At 39.1% G+C, this 18,503-nt stretch overlaps 1 protein-coding gene across 4 annotated transcripts in view; it reads left to right on the forward strand.

Annotated features, from left to right (window-relative positions):
• The window catches only part of DOCK4 (dedicator of cytokinesis 4), a 488,437-nt gene that overhangs the window by 407,578 nt on the left and 62,356 nt on the right, over positions 1-18,503 (forward strand). For all 4 annotated transcript variants that reach the window (XM_055420853.2, XM_055420851.2, XM_055420852.2 and 1 more), the window contains exons 31-34: positions 9,011-9,159; positions 10,832-10,917; positions 16,154-16,249; positions 17,035-17,095. In XM_055420853.2, coding sequence (XP_055276828.1) covers positions 9,011-9,159; positions 10,832-10,917; positions 16,154-16,249; positions 17,035-17,095 — 392 coding nt within the window. The remainder of the gene's footprint in view (positions 1-9,010; positions 9,160-10,831; positions 10,918-16,153; positions 16,250-17,034; positions 17,096-18,503) is intronic.

An 18,503-nucleotide genomic window follows, 5' to 3' on the forward strand; every position in this document is an offset into this window, starting at 1 on the left:
TATTAATTTGTACAGATATATGCACCCCTATATTCACTGCAGCATTATTTATTATAGCCAAGATATGGAAACAACCTAAGTCTCCATAAACAGATGAATGGGTCAAGAGATTGGATATACATACAATGGAATACTACTCTGTCATAGGGAAGGTGAAATATTGTCATTTGTGACAACCTAGAGGGTATTATAGGAGAAGGCACTGGCAAGCCACTCCAGTACTCTTGCCTAGAAAATCCCATGGATGGAGGAGCCTGGTAGGCTGCAGTCCGTGGGGTCGCTAAGGGTCGGACACGACTGAGCGACTTCACTTTCACTTTTCACTTTCACACATTGGAGAAGGAAATGGCAACCCACTCCAGTGTTCTTGCCTGGAGAATCCCAGGGACAGGGGAGCCTGGTGGGCTTCCGTCTATGGGGTCACACAGAGTTGGACACGACTGAAGTGACTTAGCGGCAGCAGCAGAGGGTATTATGGGGTGTCCCTGATGGCTCAGATGGTAAAGAATCTGCCTCTGATACAGGAGACCTGAGTTCGATCTCTGGGTTGGAAAGAACCCCTGGAGAAGGGAATGGCTATCCACTCCAGTATTCTGGCCGGGAAAATTCCATGGACTGTATAGTCCTTGGGGTCACAAAAAGTCGGACACGACTGAGTGACTTTCACTGAAACTGAAAAAGTGAAGTAAATCAGGCAATGACAATTACCATATGATTTCACTCATGAAGAATATTAAAAGTAAATAAATGAACAAACAAAGTGAAACAAAAATAAGCATATAGAGAATGGATTTCTGGCTACCAGATGGGAAGGGAAGTTTATTGTTGTTTAGTCCCTAAGTCATGTCCAGCTCTTCGAGACCCCATGGACTGCAGCACACCAGACTCCCTTATCTTTCACATTCTCCTGGAGTTTGCTCAAACCCATGTCCATTGAGTCGGTGATGCCATCCAGCCATCTCATCCTCTGTCACCACCTTCTCTTCCTGCCATCAATCTTTCCCAGCATCATGGTCTTTTTCAATGAGTCGGCTCTTTGCATCAGGTGGCCAAAGTATTGGAGTTTCATCCTCAGTGAATATTCCAATGAATATTCAGGGTTGATTTCCTTTAGGACTGAATGGTTTAATCCCCTTGCTGTCCAAGGGACCCTCAAGAGTCTTCTCCAGCATCACAGTTTGAAAGCATCAATTCTTCTAAACTCAGCCTTATTTATGGTCCAAATCTGACATCCATACATAACAACTGGAAAAATGATAGCTTTGACTATATGGATCTTTGTCGGCAAAGTGATGTCTCTGCTTTTTAATATGCTGTCTAGTTTTATCATAGCTTTTCTCTCAAGGAGCAAGCGCCTTAATTTCATGGTTTCAGTCACCATTTGTGATTCTGGAGCCCAAAACAATAAACTCTGTTACTGCTTCCACTTTTTCCCCTTCTATTAATATTTGCCATGAAGAATTAGGGCTGGATGCCATGATCTTACTTTTTTGAATGTTGAGTTGTAAGCCAGCGTTTCACTCTCCTCTTTCACCCTCATCAAGAGGCTCTTTAGTTCTTCTTCACTTTCTGCCATTAAAGTGCTATCATCTGCATGTGTGAGGTTGTTGATATTTTTCTCGGCAATCTTGATTCCAGCTTGTGCTTTACCCGACCTGGCATTTTGCATGATGTACTCTGTCTGTAAGTTAAATAAGCACAGTAACAATATATAGCCTTGATGTACTCCTTTCCCAGTTTTGAACCAGTCCATTGTTCCATGTCCAATTCTAATTGTTGCTTCTTGACCTGCATACAGATTTCTCAGGAGAGGTAAGGTGGTCTGGTATTCCCATCTATTTAAGAATTTTCCACAGTTTGTTGTAATCTACACAGTCAAAGGCTTTAGTGTAGTCAATGAAGCACAAGTAGATATTTTTCTAGAATTTTCTGCTATGTTTATGATCCAATGGATGTTGGCAATTTGATCTCTGGTTCCTCTGCCTTTTCTAAATCCAGCTTGTACTTCTGGAAGTTCTTGGTTCACATACTGCTGAAGTCTGCTGCTGCTGCTGCTAAGTCGCTTCAGTCGTGTCTGACTCTGTGCGACCCCAGAGACGGCAGTCCACCAGACTCCCCCATCCCTGGGATTCTCCAGGCAAGAACACTGGAGTGGGTTGCCATTTCCTTCTCCAGGCTTGAAGGATTTTGAACATTACCTTATTAGCATGTGAAAGGAGTGCAATTGTGTAGTAGTTTGAATATTCTTTGGCATTGCCTTTTGGGATTGGAATGAAAACTGACTTTTTCCAGCCTTGTGGCCACTGCTGAGTTTTCCAAATTTCCTGGCATATTAAGTGCAGCACTTTCACAGCATCATCTTTTAGGATTTGAAATAGCTCAGCTGGAATTTCATCACCTCCACTAGCTCATTTCTTAATAATGCTTCCTAAGGTTTTGAACTGCGGTGCTGGAGAAGACTCTTGAGAGTCCCTTGGACTGCAAGGAAATCCAACCAGTCCATTCTAAAGGAGATCAATCCTGGGTGTTCATTGGAAGGACTTATGCTAAAGCTGAAACTCCAATACTTTGGCCACCTCATGTGATGAGTTGACTCACTGGAAAAGAGTCTGATGCTGGGAGGGATTGGGAGTGGGAGGAGACGGGGACGACAGAGAATGAGATGGCTGGATGGCATCACCGACTCTGTGGACATGAGTTTGAGTGAACTCCGGGAGTTGGTGATGGACAGGGAGGCCTGGCGTGCTGTGGTTCATGGGGTCGCAAAGAGTCAGACACGACTAAGCGACTGAGCTGGACTGGAAGGTCCACTTGACTTCACACTCCAGGATGTCTGGCTCTAGGTGAGTGACCATACCATCATGGTTATCCAGATCATTAAGACCTTTATGTACAGCTCTTCTGTGTATTCTTGCCACTTCTTAATTTCTTCTGCTTCTGTTAGGTCCTTGCCATTTCTGTCCTTTATTGTGCCCATCCTTGCGTGAAATGTTCCCTTGATATTTCCAATTTTCTTGAACAATTCTCTAATCTTTCCCATTCTATTGTTTTCCTCTACTTCTTGCATTGTTTACTTAGGAAGGCTTTCTTATCTCTCCTTGCTATTCTCTGGAACTCTACACTCAGTTGTGTATATCTTTCCCTTTCTCCTTTGCCTTTCACTTCTCTTCTTTTCTCAGCTATTTATAAGATCTCTTCAAACAACTATTTTGCCTTCTTGTAATTCTTTTCCTTTGGGATGCTTTTGGTCACCGCCTCCTATACAGTGTTACTAACTTCTGTCTATAGTTCTTCAGGCACTTTGTCTACCAGATCTAATCTCTTGAATCTGCTTGTCAACTGCACTGTAAAATCATAAGGGATTTGATTTAGGTCATACCTGAATGGCCTAGTGGGTTTCCTACTTCAATTTAAGCCTGAATTTGGCAATAAGGAACTCATGACCTGAGCCACAGTCAGCTTCAGCTCTTGTTTTTGATTGTAGAGAGCTTCTCCATCTTCAGCTGCAAAGAATGTAATCAATCTGATTTCCGTATTGACCATCTGGTGACATCCATGTGTAGAGTCATCTCTTGTGTTGTTGAAAAGGTACTTACTATGACCAGTGTGTTCTCTTGGCAACCTCTGTTAACCTTTGCCCTGCTTCATTTTGTACTCCAAGGTCAAACTTGCCTGTTACTCCAGATATCTCTTTACTTCCTACTTTTGCATTTGAGTCCCCTGTGATTAAAAGAACATCTCTTTTTTTGTGTGTTATAGAAGATCTTAGATCTTCATAGAACTGTTCAACTTCAGCTTCTTCAGCATTAGTAGTTGGAGCATAGTCTTTGGTTACTGTGATGTTTGCCTTGGAAATGAACTAAGATTATTCTTTCTTTTTTGAGATTTCTCCCAAGTACTGAATTTTCTGCTCTTCTGTTAACTATGAGGGCTACTCCTTTTCTAAGGGATTCTTGCCCACTAGAAGATATTATGGTCATCTGAATTAAATTCACTCATTCCCATCCATTTTAGTTCACTGATTTCTAAAATGTTATCTCCTGCTTTACCATGTCCAGTTTACCTTGATTCATGGGCCTAATATTTCAGGTTCCTGTCCAATACTGTTCTTTACAGCTTTGGACTTTACTTTCACCACCAGACACATCCACAGCTGAGCATCATTTCCACTTTGGCCCAGCCTTTTCATTCTTTCTGAAGCTATTTCTCTACTTTTCCCCAGTAGCATATTGGACATCTACTGACCTAGAGGGCTCATCTTCTAGTATCATATCATTTTGCCTTTTCATACTGTTCATGGGGTTCTTGAAACAAGAATACTTGAGTGATTTGCCATTCCCTTCTCCAGTGGACCCCGTTTTGTCAGAACTCTCCACCATGACCTGTCTGTCTTGGGTGAACCTGCATGGCTCATAGCTTCATTGAGTTACACAAAGCTATGATCTATATGATCCTTTTGGTTAGCTTTCTGTGATTGTGGTTTTCATTCTGGAGGGTGTGGGGCTGTAGGTCTTGCTCCTTCTGTCTGGCCTCTGAAAGGAGATAGAAGAGGGTGAAATAAGTAAAGTGGTCAACAGTTCGATGATGGATGGAAACTAAATTTTTGGTAATGAGCATGCTGTAGTGTATACAGAAGTCAAAATATAATGTTGTACACATGAAATTTATAAAATTTATAAACCAGTGTTACCTCCATAAAAAATGAAAGTGAGCAAAGCATGAAATTCCCTCAAATTTATTTATTTGTACCTCTACTTGCAAGAGTAGTCTACAAAGAAAAAGGTTATTCTCTACTGCTGTGTCCCAGTTTTGCCATTCATCATGCTGCAAGGTTAAGTTTTTTCTTTCTATTTTTAGTTGAACTAGCATCCTTACTAAATATAAAGTGGGCTCCTCTTCCACATTTGCAAACACAGCGTCTTGTAACTGCTGTAGAAAAATCAATACTTCCCTAACAGGCTGCTATGTGTGCATAAATATACAACTCCAGCAGCCCAACTAGCAGGTGCCCCAAATACTTCAAAACAAGACCATGTGGATGACAATTAGAGATGGGAAAAGTATACTAAATCTGTGATCTAAAAAGAAATAATCTAAGTGAAGTTTGTTTTCCTCCTGCTATACATAGCTCAAGATTTTGCTTTGTGGATTGGGTAAGAGTAAAATTTTCTGTGGTGGAAAACTTGTATGGTTGCACAGATTCTTTGTTTCCAAAGTGTGTTCTCAGTAAAGAAGGTTAGCCTCATACAGTCTGCACAATAATTTAAATGTGATGGCAACCCACTCCAGTACTCTTGCCTGGAAAATCCCATGGATGGAGGAGCCTGGTGGGCTGCAGACCATGGGGTCGCGAAGAGTCAGACACAACTGAACAACTTTACTTTCACTTTTCACTTTCGTGCATTGGAGAAAGAAATGGCAACCCACTCCAGTGTTCTTGCCTGGAGAATCCCAGGGACAGCAGAGCCTGGTGGGATGCCGTCTATGGGTCGCACAGAGTCAGACGTAACTGAAGCGACTTAGCAGCAGTAGCAGCAGCATGGCTTCCCTAGTGGATCAGTGGTAAAGAACCTGCCTGCCAATGCAGACGACACAGGTTCAGTCCCTGGGTCAGGAGGACCCCCTGGAGAAAGTGAAAGTCACTTAGTCGTTTCCGACTCTGCGACTCCATGGACTGTAGTCCATGGAATTCTCCAGGCCAGAATACTGGAGTGGGTAGCCTTTCACTTCTGGGGATCAAACCCAGGTCTCCCACAGTGCAGGTGGATTCTTTACCAGCTGAGCCACAAGGGAAGCCCAAGAATACTGGAGTGGGTAGCCTATCCCTTCTTCAGCAGATCTTTCCAAACCAGGAATTGAACCAGTGTCTCCTGCATTGCAGGAAGATTCTCTACCAACTGAGCTATCAGGGAAGTCCTAGGAAATGACTCCAGTATTCTTGCCTGAGAAATCCCATGGACAAAGGAGCCTAGCAGGTTACAGTTCATAGGGTCACAAAAGAGTTGGACACAACTTAGCGACTAAACAAAATGGTTTCTCTACTGTCATAGAAAATCAGGCTACAAAATACTATATGTATTTTGTTTGGATTGTGATTGAAAGAAGCCAACTATAAATGACATGGTTTAAGACAATCTGGAAATTTTTAATATAGACTTTTTTTAGATTAATTGGAAGAATTACTGTCTGCCTTTTTTAAAGATGTAATAAAGGTATTGTGATCCTGTATTTATAAAATGACCTGCCTGTGAAAGATACTAACTGATGTTTATATAAATAGAATGTTATGATGTCTCTGACTTGGTTTAAAATTTCCCAGTGAAAAAAATAGTTGGGTTGATAAGTGAAACAAAATTAGCAAAAAAATATTGATAATTATTGAAGCTAGATGATGGGGATGTGGGGATTTATCTTACTGTTCTTTGTAATTCTGTGTACATTTGAGATTTTTCACAGTAAGAAAATTTTAAAAGAGAAAATCATGTTGTAAAATGTCTATAAATGGGAGAGAGTTTTTAAAAAGATTCATGAATGCTCAAAGAAATAGTGGTAAATAAACTAAGTGCATGCTAATGATGTTCTTTGCTAAGAGGTCAAAGGATTCCAGGCTCAGGGAAGATTAAAAATAAAAATTCTGTAATGGAGCACTTCTGAATATCATTCCACCATAGCAGCAGTGGGAGGACTATCTGGCTGGCAGGAGTTTTCATATTATTCTATATTTGCTGCTTCACTCATCCCCCTCACCCCATGCACACCCCAAAACTGTGCAAAGAATTGGTGTCTTACACAGTGTCAAGGAAGCAGAAAGGTCCTCTTGGTTATTAGTCACATGCCAGGGTGGCCCTTGTCCTGCGTACAGAGTCCCTTCAGTCCGTGGCTCTGCAGAAGCAGAGCATCTATGGCTAGACTCAAGCCCTGCAGCCATCTCCTTGGGCAGGGTCAGAGATAAGAGTAAGGCTGGCTGATCTCAAGACTTGCCAGCCTTCATCTCTGCAGAAATCTCCTTTCCTCTTTTCTCTTTCTTCCCCTTGCTTGCCAGAACATCTTGAAGAAGCAGTGAGTGGGTTTAGACTTTTGCAAATGACAGGAAGAGTGATTGAGTTCAGGTTGCTCTGCATTCTGCCCTGACAAAAATAACTACAGAAAGGAATTGCAAATGCTGGCTGCTAGTTACCTGCTCTAAAGGTGTATGTTGGGAGGATGGGGGAAATGCAGGGAGAAGACCATGAATTGATGTTTTTGTATATTTGGCCACACTGAGTTTGTTGGTCTTGGAAGTATTCATTCTTTTGGAAGAAAATATACAAGGGCAGATTAATAAGGACATTTCTTTTGATGAATAACAGGGAAGTGTTCTTGCTCTGAAGAGGAAAACTAAGTAGTCCCTTGGAAAAGATAAAACATTATCCAGGTAAAGAATAAAGTTAGGAAAGCAAAAAAGAATTACAAGCCTCGTTTCCTCCTCACATGTAATGGATGCCTTGATATATAAGTAATTTAGAGACGATAAGAAACTGTGAAGTTACTTTCAATGGAACATGAGAAAAAGAAGAAAAGACCTTGTGGCATTACTGATGGACAGGGACTTTCAGATACAGAGGGGCTTGACAGTTGTGTCCTGTTATAATCCCATATTGAGTAAAAAGGATGAGAGCAACTTTCTGAAGTCGTCAGAAATATCCCAAGGCGTTTGCAGTCACAAAAACAGTGACTTCACAACACCTACTTGGGTTTGCCCATCCATCATTTTTCTTTTCTTTCCAAATTCTCTTCTTGTTCTCCTTCCTTTAAAAATCCCTCTAAAGTCAATACAAATTTAAATTTTATGTTTGCATCTGGATTTATGTCTGTCCAAGTCTGTGTTCACCTTCATGCCTTCTGCTACAGAAACAAAATAGAGAAAATGATAATTAACGTGAAGATATTTAACTCCAAAATTGGCAAGTAAGTCTAAACAGCAAGATTTTGTGTGTATTCAACACTTACTAAAAAAGATCAAAGATGGAAAAGTTTATAAGAGGGAAATGATCCTTTTTCATGAAGCCAGCTCTCTTCTGCTCAGCCTCCCAGTATCATAGGCTTTCGTCCATGATGCAAAAGGTTGTGCATGTCATGTGCATACATGAAATGTACATTGTACATTTTCCATATTGTGCAGTTTTTTTATTATAAAAATAGATACTCTCTGAGATTTAACATGGATGACTAGGGTAATAGACTGAACTCAACACATATCTGCTAGACAAAATCATCTTTGTCCACCCCACCCTCCACTTTCCTTTGCTCTGAATTATCAACAGTATACTTTTCAGGACTTGCTTAATACCACTTTGAATTCACTATTACTGCATTGTAGTCTTTTCAGAAAATTGTTCTGTTTGTTGTTATTTGGGCCAATGTTTATATTTTACTTAGGCTGTTATGTTTATTATGTAAAGAAGGAAGACAAATTATATAATGCAGATAGGAACCACCTTTTTCATATATAAAAGTTACCAGGAATATTATCACCCAGAGATAACCAATGTGGTTACTATTAGGGGATATAACCTTTTAGACTATCATATATATATACTTTTTGAATGAAAGATGTGCCTTTGCAAATGTGTGGTACTTTGCTTTTACAGTTAATTATATTGAAAAACTTCATCTGTGTTTTTCTTCAACCTCATTTTTAATGATTGCATAATAATTTTAATGTGTGAATGTGCAGTAGTATACACAACCAATTCCTGATGATTTATATAATATTTAATTGTATCTTATGGCTTTTTGAAAACTGTGAAAAGGTAAACCCCTAGGTTTTTTTTTAATTAAAAATGGTGCAGAAGTACTAACACATGGAAATCTGTTTATATAGCTGCTTAGAGAAATATTTTCTTGCTTGAGACAACTATAATCGATCGTGTTCTTGTGACAGTAGTTTTAAACAAGTCATATAATACTGATTTTCTAAAATCTTATTAAAAGTAAATCTACAGAAAGGTAAATATTTCATTCATTTTAGGAGAGCACAAGCTCCATTTCATCCCTGCCCTGATTGGCCCCTTCCTGGAAGTAACTTTGATACCCCAGCCAGATCTCCGCAATGTCATGATTCCTATTTTCCACGATATGATGGACTGGGAGCAGAGGAGGAGTGGCAATTTTAAACAGGTAGGTGGATGTGCTCTCAGAGCAGTCAGAAGAGTCTCAGTTCTCTCAGAGGTGAGTGCGGTGGCTCAGAGATGCTCCGAGTTGAGGAATGAGCTCTGAACCAGATTTCAACCTAGGCTGCCTACTTCCAAGTTGAATACATAGCCTTGGACACCTTTCTGGGACTGTGTCTCCCTGAATCTCTGAGAAGTCCTGAAAAAAAAACATTTCATTCCCTTTCAGCTAAAAAAAAAAAAAAAAAATCCTGTCATTTTCTAGGTCTGTGTTTAAGAACTAGCAGAAACTTTATTTGCTCCCAGCTGGACACAACACAGACGAATCAGAAGGTTAATGATTCTTAAAATCGCTGACCTCTCAGTGGTCTGCACATTGTATTTGGTGAATGGCTTAGCTTCAAGCTCTTTGCTTGAAGTGCTGAGAATTAATTTAAAGGGAAAAGCAGTCAAAATTGTTGTAAAGGAAATTCCAAGATGATGAGCATGAGCCTATCACTTCTCTTTGATGCAGGATCTCTTTGACACAAGCTCCAGTTTTGGAAAGATACTTGTTCTTATTCCAAAACCAGATCTCATAGCAGAAATCAACTGCCTTTGCCAGGGCAAGTCACTCCTATTGGAGACAGCAGGCCAGCTGTTCACACAGTCATGGCACTTACCTGTGTGCACTCTGCTGTGTGAAGGAAGCTTCTTGCTTCTCCCTATGAGCCCTTCTCAAGTCTTAGAAATAATTGTCAACTATACGAACAAGCTGGATGCATACATAGAAAAAGCATGGCATTTCATCTGTATCAAGACCTTCATTTATTTTCAGGAGAGTCAATACATGAATGAAAGTCTATTTAAAAATTATATTGGGGAAAACTCACTTCTCTTCCCTTATCTTTCTACCCATTTATTGGAATTTGATTCAAAGGAAATAATTGTGCTCAGTCCTTTGACATAGTCAGATATCCCTCCATACCCCTAGTTGTTAACTCTCTGGCCTTGCAGAAATTCTTCCTTTTCTGTCCCCTCTGCTGTATCCGAGAGATGATGGGATATTTATTTCTGCCTTCCTGATACTGAAGTCCCAAAGGATTTATGTTGTTGAAAATATAAATGTTTTGACTACAGTTTTCAGGAAATATGTCCTTTCTGTCTCATGCTGCCGATTGCTGACTTAGAATATATCTATGGATCTACCATCTGTACATGGTTAAGACAAATTCTCAACTTCAGCAAAGATTTAGTGCAACCTCAAACTGTTTTGAGAAAGAAAATAGATACAAAACACATCAAAGATTTAACTGAATGTTTGTGGATATAGTAGTTTGCTGATGTTCTTATATGTATGTGTGTGTGTGTGTGTGTGTGTGTGTATCATGATTTGAAAAAAAACAAAAAAGACTTGCCAGTTTTTACAGCTCCTAAAAAAAGAATTCAAACATTTAAGCTGGGCTGCAGGCATTTGTGTTTGAGTCAACAAATAGAAGTCTTTCGCGGCAGCACACACTACCCCACTGGGAGTTTGAAGTCATGTTCCTGCATCTAAATTGGCCCCCTAGAATTCCAAGGGGGTGTCTTTGGTTAACCACAGCTGATAAATTCACAAAATTTACTGTGGCTTTACATGTGCCTAGAAAATCCTTCTTGTGAGAAGTAAAGAAAGAGAGTAACATTTGGGTCTGTTTCAGGTGGAAGCCAAGCTCATTGACAAACTGGACAGCCTGATGTCCGAAGGCAAAGGTGATGAAACCTACCGTGAGCTCTTCAACAGTATGTGAGTAACATGTGTATCTCCAGTTGATTATTTTGGGGGGATTTGGGTGTCAGTGCTAAGCAGCTGAGAGCTGCAAAGACAGCTTGGGTCTCCCCAGAGTGCTTTGTCTTTGTGGAGTGTGAAATAAAGGATCATTGCTTATCTCTGGTGAATGGGTCTTATTATGCTGATGATTAGACATATCTCCTTGTATTAATTTCTGATTAGGACAGGTTACAAGTGTTACATAACAAATCTCACTCTTTTCATGACTAATACTTTTAAAATTGGGGCTGTGAGATAATGATTTTCAATTGGGTAGATAGTGGGAGAGGAAAACAAAATAGTGGCGTGATTGTTGTGTTTGTGTGCAGTGCTTTCCAAGATGTCCTTGGCTGATTTGCTGTTAGGAAAATTAACCTAGTTTGCATCTGTTCTTCAACACTTGATTTAATTTAGCAATACTTATTGCTCATTCAGCATTATTAATTGCTTCCTAAATGTTTCTTACTAGACTATCACAGAAGCAAATTATTTCTAGTAGATTCTGTGATTAGGATTTGTAAGGAGGATAAAGAAGTAATGGAGTGTTGTGAGGAGACTTGAGGTTGTCCTTACTAAGGTAAGACTGTGATCACTGTCCCAGGATGAAGTGCCTGTACTGAGTAGTCATTCACTGTGTAAAATGGCCACAGACAATACACAGGAAGGTTCCAGTGCTTTAGGATTTTAATTCTAGCACTTGTTTTCTCTACAGCTTTCTAAGGCTCTTAGTCATTGTCTAACCTTTTATACTTATGAAGTGTTTCTTTTTGAAGGAAGAACCAGCTCATTGTGCTTGGGAAATGTTTGCAGTTCTTTCAGAAGTGCAAAACAATTTAGCAATATATTTTTCTATTACAAAATATGCTTTTCCTTGTATTTACAACCAAGTAAATCTAAAACTAAATACTACTGCTTTAGCACTGATGGCCAGATAGAAAACTCTGTAATTCATTTATGATCATAAATTTAGAATAGTAGATATATTAACATATAGGGTTGAAAAGTATTATTAATGGTTGATAGATTTCAACTTGTCTGATTTAAAATAATTTTTGATGCTTTTAAGAAAATTATATTGAAGGGAAAAGCCAAGAAGGGGTATACAGATCTCTTGTGGTGGTGGTACGTGATAAAATACATTCTTTGTACTGAGTCCTGAACAATGGCATTTTCTTCTGATACTGTAATTAAACTGGAACTTTTAATAATTATTCACCAAGCCCTCGTTCATTCTAGTGTACAAAGCATCTGTCTTTCATGACAGCTGGAGTTTAGCAAGAATTCTGATTAAAACCTCATCCAGTATAATAAATTACTTTTGAAAACCACTCTCAATTCCGTTACTAGTCTTTGGTTTGAACAAAGAACTAAAATGAGAAAGCACTCAGTGAAATGAATCTCTTGAGATTTGTGATTAATTATTTATAATAAATTCACAAGATTAATAAGCACTCACATAGCTCTGTAGTGCCTCTTATCTACTTTAATAAAGGCCTGATAGGATGCAGTTTGGACTGCTTGTGTGTAAATATGGCTTTGAAATAGGAGATGTACCTTGACATTAAAAATCAAACCAATAATTAAAATATTAAGCCTCTATAATTAGGACTATTTTAAGGTCCCTGATTCATTCACTGGAGATTTTTATTCTTTTCTTGATTTTTTTAGCATATCACTAGAAATCTTATTATAAATGTTTCTCTTTTATACTTTTATGATCAGCATATTGAGAATAAATAAAATCTAAAGTGATAATTAAATGTCATTACTACCTGGGCTCAGAAAAGAAAGGGAAAATCCAACTATATTTCAAGAAACAATAAAATGCTCTTTTGGCAATAGAAATCACAAAGAATTAGGGTAATCACACTGTGTCATTGCACACATTATGAATTGAGAACACCTGCCATTGTGGTACAGATTTTCATTTTTTTTTCTATAATTTATGTCTAAAACTTCTTAAAATTTGTTCAGAAGCTGAAAGTAGCTCACTGGTTCCTTAAAATGCAGTATATGCTTGCCAAAATAGCCTCCTTAGAGTGAAACTGTAAATTTATATAGTACAGTCCTTCCTAAGAACTCATCTTTCCCTGACCCTCATGTTATCCTCATTTTCCCATACTACATCTTTTTGAAATAAATGAGAGTCAGGATTTATTGGTTCTGATAATGCTGAAATTGTGGATCATCGCTGCCCGTGAGATATGCAGAATAAGGTATCAGAATGAAGTTCTGCTTCCCTGCATCCACTTCTTTGACTCATTAGCTTCATTTACTGAGCATCTCCCTGTGCTTGGTGGTCTTCTAAGTCTGAGGGTGCATCAGTGACTGTGCTGTTGGAGCACACAGCGAGGGTCCTGGCAGCCTCGGGGGTTATAAAGGGGATTTCCGGAAGATGTAACCTCCACCTCAGTCCTCCAGTGTGTTTTATTATACGTTGCTCTGAATAATTCAGTAAGGCTCCAAATCATTTCATACAGCTGTGTGTGTGTGTGTGTGTGTATGCACACACACACACACACACACACACATATATATATATTTGAAGTGAAGAAGTGAAGTGAAAGTTGCTCAGTCGTGTCCGACTCTTTGCGATCCCATAGACTGTAGCCTGCAAGGCTCCTCTGGCTTTGGCATTCTCCACACAAGAATACTGGAGTGGGTTGCCATTCTCTTCTTCAGGGGATCTTCCTGACCCAGGGATCAAACCCAGGTCTCCTACATTGCAGGCAGATGCTTTACCATCAGAGCTACCTATATATATAAAACGTTGGCCTCCACACAATCCTGTTAAGATACAGAGAGAGGTAGACTGAGGGTCAAATCCTGCACCCTTCATTCCATCAGAGGGGAAAAGCCTAATGAGCAAGTGTATACTCCCACAGGACGTTATTTATGTTGCTCCTCATTGTCATAGAGTCCAATTGCCTATCATTAGCAATAAAAAATCACCTTGGAGCCAGGAAGTGAGTAGTGGGGAGATAAATTAGGAGTTTGGGATTAACATACACAAACTTCTATATATAAACAGCAAAGACCTATTTTATAGCACAGAGAGCTATATTCAATATCTTATAATAATCTATAATAGAAAAGAAAAAAAAGGAGATATATATATATATGTATCTGAATCATTTTTCTGTACCCTTGAAACTAACGACATTGTAAATTAACTGTACATCAGTTTTTTTTAATGGTTTAAAAAAGTTATAAAGAAATGATGCATCTTTTATGCTCTTGTGACATGTATGTAAAGTTAGTGCATTAGTTTATGTAGCAACCATTTATCATCTTTTTGCCTAAAAAAGAAAATAGAAAACTTTCACTGTTACTAGATGAGTTCCCTGTGTACTCAGCATGGGCACACTGGCGTGATTATAGACCAAATTATAGACCAGTGTCACCCAAGTTATCTAGAAAGACTCTTCTTGTCTGATAGCCTCTCCTTGTCCAGGTGTATCAAGCTTGGAGGGCCAGATTCCCCACAGAAGGAATAATCCTGGCCAAGAAAGCAGATGAATTGGGTTCTAGGCTTGGTCCTGATGATTTGAGTCTCCGGTTAGTCAAGGCAGTAGGCTCTGCAGAGCTGTGCCTCTTTTCACAAGAGGATTCTGTAGCTCTGATTTCTGACTGCATCCAGAGGCTGTGCAAGTTAGTGAAGCTCATGCCTATAAAAGAAGTCTCCCATTTATTTTTAGAATTATTACTTAACTTGAGTTCTTTATTTTTCAGCCTCTAAAGTATATGATGTGTGGGCTGTCACTTGGGAAGATTTCTCCATCATCCTGCCTTGCTTTGGCAGGCAGTTTCATTTGCGTACTTGGTTCAATACCAATTTGGCATTTAAGCTTGAAACAGGTGCTTTTCAGAGGTTTTTTTTTTTTTTTTTTTTTTAAAAAAAAAAAAAAAACACATTTAGAACAAACTAGGGGACTTTTCCCTGGTGGACTAGTCAGGGCAGGCTCCATTCCTTCATGTGTTACCTCTCCCTTCCCTCCCTCTCCTTAGTTTAGGAAACAGTTCAGAATAAGCCAGAAAAACAAATGATCAGGGATACCTAAGCACCAGATGAGGTGCCAAGACAGAAGACTGGGCACTGGAATGGCAAAAAGAAGGGGGAGCAGGAAGGACAATGGAGAGAGAGCATAGCCGAAGGCCAAAAAAAAGAGAAAACTTTGACAAAATAGCTTTTTTTCCTACTAAGCACGATACAGGCGAAGCTGAGATGGTACTTGTGGAAAAAAAAAATGTTTTCTCTCTCTGTTATTTGTGAAACTAGGATAAGAGGGAAACAAGATTTTAGAAATAATCATTAAATTTAGGAGGACAGAGTATCCTCATGTTGTTATGCCTATGTTCTTTCTTTTTTTCTTTTGGGGAAAGTTCAATCTTAAAGGGTTTTTGCCAAGTATATGGTTAATTTGCCTAGAGGTGGGAGTGAAAGTAAAAAGAGATCCTAATTATTATGATTATTTTGTGTTTACCTAGCAGTGCCTCTGCTCCAAAGTGCTTAAGATTAGGGGGAAAATGTAGGAGGAGAGATGTGGTTCGGTACTTGTCATCAATCTGCTGTAACAACCACATAGAAAATCCTCGGTGATTAATGACAAAATGAATGAAACTGTTGAGTGAGTGCACAGATAGTACAATATGTATTGAGTGGGCAAATGTTAAGTGAAAGGAAAAAACGCAAAACGTCATACCGTCTGTACAAGGATTTTCCTGTAGCAGTTGCATTGCAGTAAAATTGCTTGGATGAAGATGCATTCCACTGAGAGGTAGGAAAACATTTTTGTTTGACTAAAGCAAGATCTTGCTTAAAAGTAAACTTTGAGGCACTCCTGTTTTTGCTTTTCTCAGTGTTGTTTGTTGTGGGGGAGGCACAAGCCTCTAATATTGGTGGAAGAGAGAAGCTAGGAAACAATGTCTTTGAGCTGTGAGGTGCTTGCATATTTTGAAAGTATGATTTATATGCTTGTGTTCGTATTTGATGACTTGGATAATCTGAAAATCAATTTGCTTTGTCAATGCTTCCTGGATTAGAATTCCACTCTTTGGTCCCTATCCTAGGTAAGACATTGTTTGCATTGTGCTACTTGTGAGATGTTGCGGTGGTTGCTAAGGCATTTAAGGTACTGATGAAAGTAAAATGGTTGTCATGGTGACTGATAAAAATAAATGTTGAAAATGCCCTGGGTTCTTTCTTTTCCAGTCTACTAAAGAAAATTGAGCGGGAAACATGGAGAGAAAGTGGCGTTTCCTTAATCGCCACTGTAACTCGGCTGATGGAGAGGTTGTTAGATTACAGGTAAGCCCCTGTTTCCCAGATACACTGCGCTCCAGTTAGGAAATCGAAGAGTCAGAACACAGTTGCACTTGAGTTAATCACTCAAAGAACTGATAATCAGACCATGGAACCTTGTGCAGTAAAATAGTGGACTTTTAACTAGCTAGCTCAGTTTCTTCTTTGTTTTTCCTTTTTTAATGTTTTGTTCTGGGTTTTACAGCAGTTCTTTTAAAGTCTTAGTAAGTTGAGAGAGTCCTGTTATTAAAGAAATCTTTTGTTGCTGTTTTTGAAACTCACCCTTCAGAACCAATAGAGAATTGTATAACCACGCTGCTTGCTTATAGAAGTAGAGAGGGAATGAAACTCACACCGTTACCTTTCGGGGACATGATTGTTTGATTTTGAAGTGATCTAAACTGTTGAAGCAGATCATCCTACTTAAATGCATGGTATTTTAAGAAAAAAAAGCCTCATTGTTACTGCTAATGGCCAGGCTTACCAGCTCCTTTTCAGGCCAGTAAAAGGTGTGTCATAACATCCCCTCACTCCTCCTCTTCCTTAGACCCCTCTCTATTGAGAGAGGGCACAGCCCCCCTGGAAGTGAAATCTGCAGCCATGCTGGTGCTCAGGGAGAGTCTGACCACCCCGCCACCCCAAGCCTCTTGGGGCTCTGGCCTCCTTGATCCAAACAGCAACTCTCAAATAACCTTTAGTTTCTGACAGTTTCTTTTTTTCCCTAAAAGAACAAACTGTGTTTGCCCTTAGGAAGGAAGTTCTGAGTTCTGACTCTTGCTTCTTGTTTTTAGGGACTGCATGAAAATGGGCGAGGTAGATGGCAAAAAGATTGGCTGCACCGTGAGCCTCCTGGTTAGTCAATGATTTCCCTCTTCCTCCTTGCATTCTAATGTTTGCTTCTTCTCAGAAATACTGTTTGTTTTTCTGCCGCAGTGTGTCTTTATCTGAGTGTTTCTTAGAAGAGTTTAGAAGTGTTCTTTGCTTTAGTTTGAATTAAATGCTGGAGAGTTCTCAGCTCCCCAGTGTTGCAGAAAGTACCCACTGTAAGATCCCAGGGTGATGCCAGCTTCTCCCTGTTGTATCAGTTTTCGGCCCTGGAGTCCTTTGTTGCTTTCCTAGGTAAAAAGGTTGATGTCCCTGGAAAAAGTTCTTTTCAATTCTGTGTAAACAGTTCCTTTCTACCCTGCTTATATTTATTCTAGATTTTAATAAATATTAATGTTGCTTTCTGAACAAATGACAGTTTCCTGTTTAACACACATATTTTCACTCTATAGCATCTTTGTAAATTAAAGCCATCTGTGGTTAAGGTTTGGACTATAACTAGGATAACCATATAGTTTCTCATCCAAACAAGAAATTTTTGAAAATAAAAATCAATATCGTAAGGATAATAGGCTATAGCAGAACAGTTCTAGGAACACAAAATTTATCCTGAAAGTTCTCATAACTAATTATCAAATATAATGGTATTCTCACTACAGAGCAAAAGAAGGACTATATGTTTACATTCCTTTTTTAAATTTTGGTGTAGAATAAATTGATGCTTTTAATAATTTACATTGATCACATTTAAAATACAGGAATACTCTGTGACTGCTTCTGGTTCTAAATTTGTGTATATCATGGTTTCTTTTTCTTATTTTGCAGAATAGATACACCTCATCATATATCTTAAGTATTTGCACAAACAATTCTAATTCTTACTCTGATCCACGAGTCTCTTACATCCATGCCTTTTTGTTCTCTATTTGCCTGCACCTTAAAATTTTGTTTTTTCCCCAGCCTGATTCTGTCTTGTCTTAGCTCATTGATTTCAGATTGTTTTGTTTTGTTTATTTCCCTCACAGTTGCTCTTCAGAGCTCAGAATTTTTACTTTCTTAGGACTATTTTTTTCCTTAATTTCTTTTCTCGCTGTACTGTTCATCTCTGAGTATATGACTTTATCCTTTTTTTTAACCACACCCACCACTTCCTCCTCATTTTTGCATTTAATTGTTACATCCCACCTCCAATACTCTGCTAAAAATAGTGAGACCTGAGCATCCTTTGCCAGGCCACCTCTTGTTATGTAATTTCTCCATAATTTTTATCATCAGACCCAATAGTAACCTGCAGGCCATCAGGCCAAGCTCATGGGGTCAGCCCATTACCTCTCTTAGCACTAATGTCTAACCTTAAGCACAGTCATTCCCACTTCTAAATTTCCTTTCTGTGCTTTCCCCGCTGTTTGCCAGCCCTTGGCCATGGTCAAAGTCC

Source organism: Moschus berezovskii, chromosome 3 (genome assembly GCF_049115385.1).
Source record: "Moschus berezovskii isolate FMDL1 chromosome 3, NW_MosBer_1.0, whole genome shotgun sequence".
Classification (NCBI taxonomy): Eukaryota; Metazoa; Chordata; class Mammalia; order Artiodactyla; family Moschidae; genus Moschus; species Moschus berezovskii.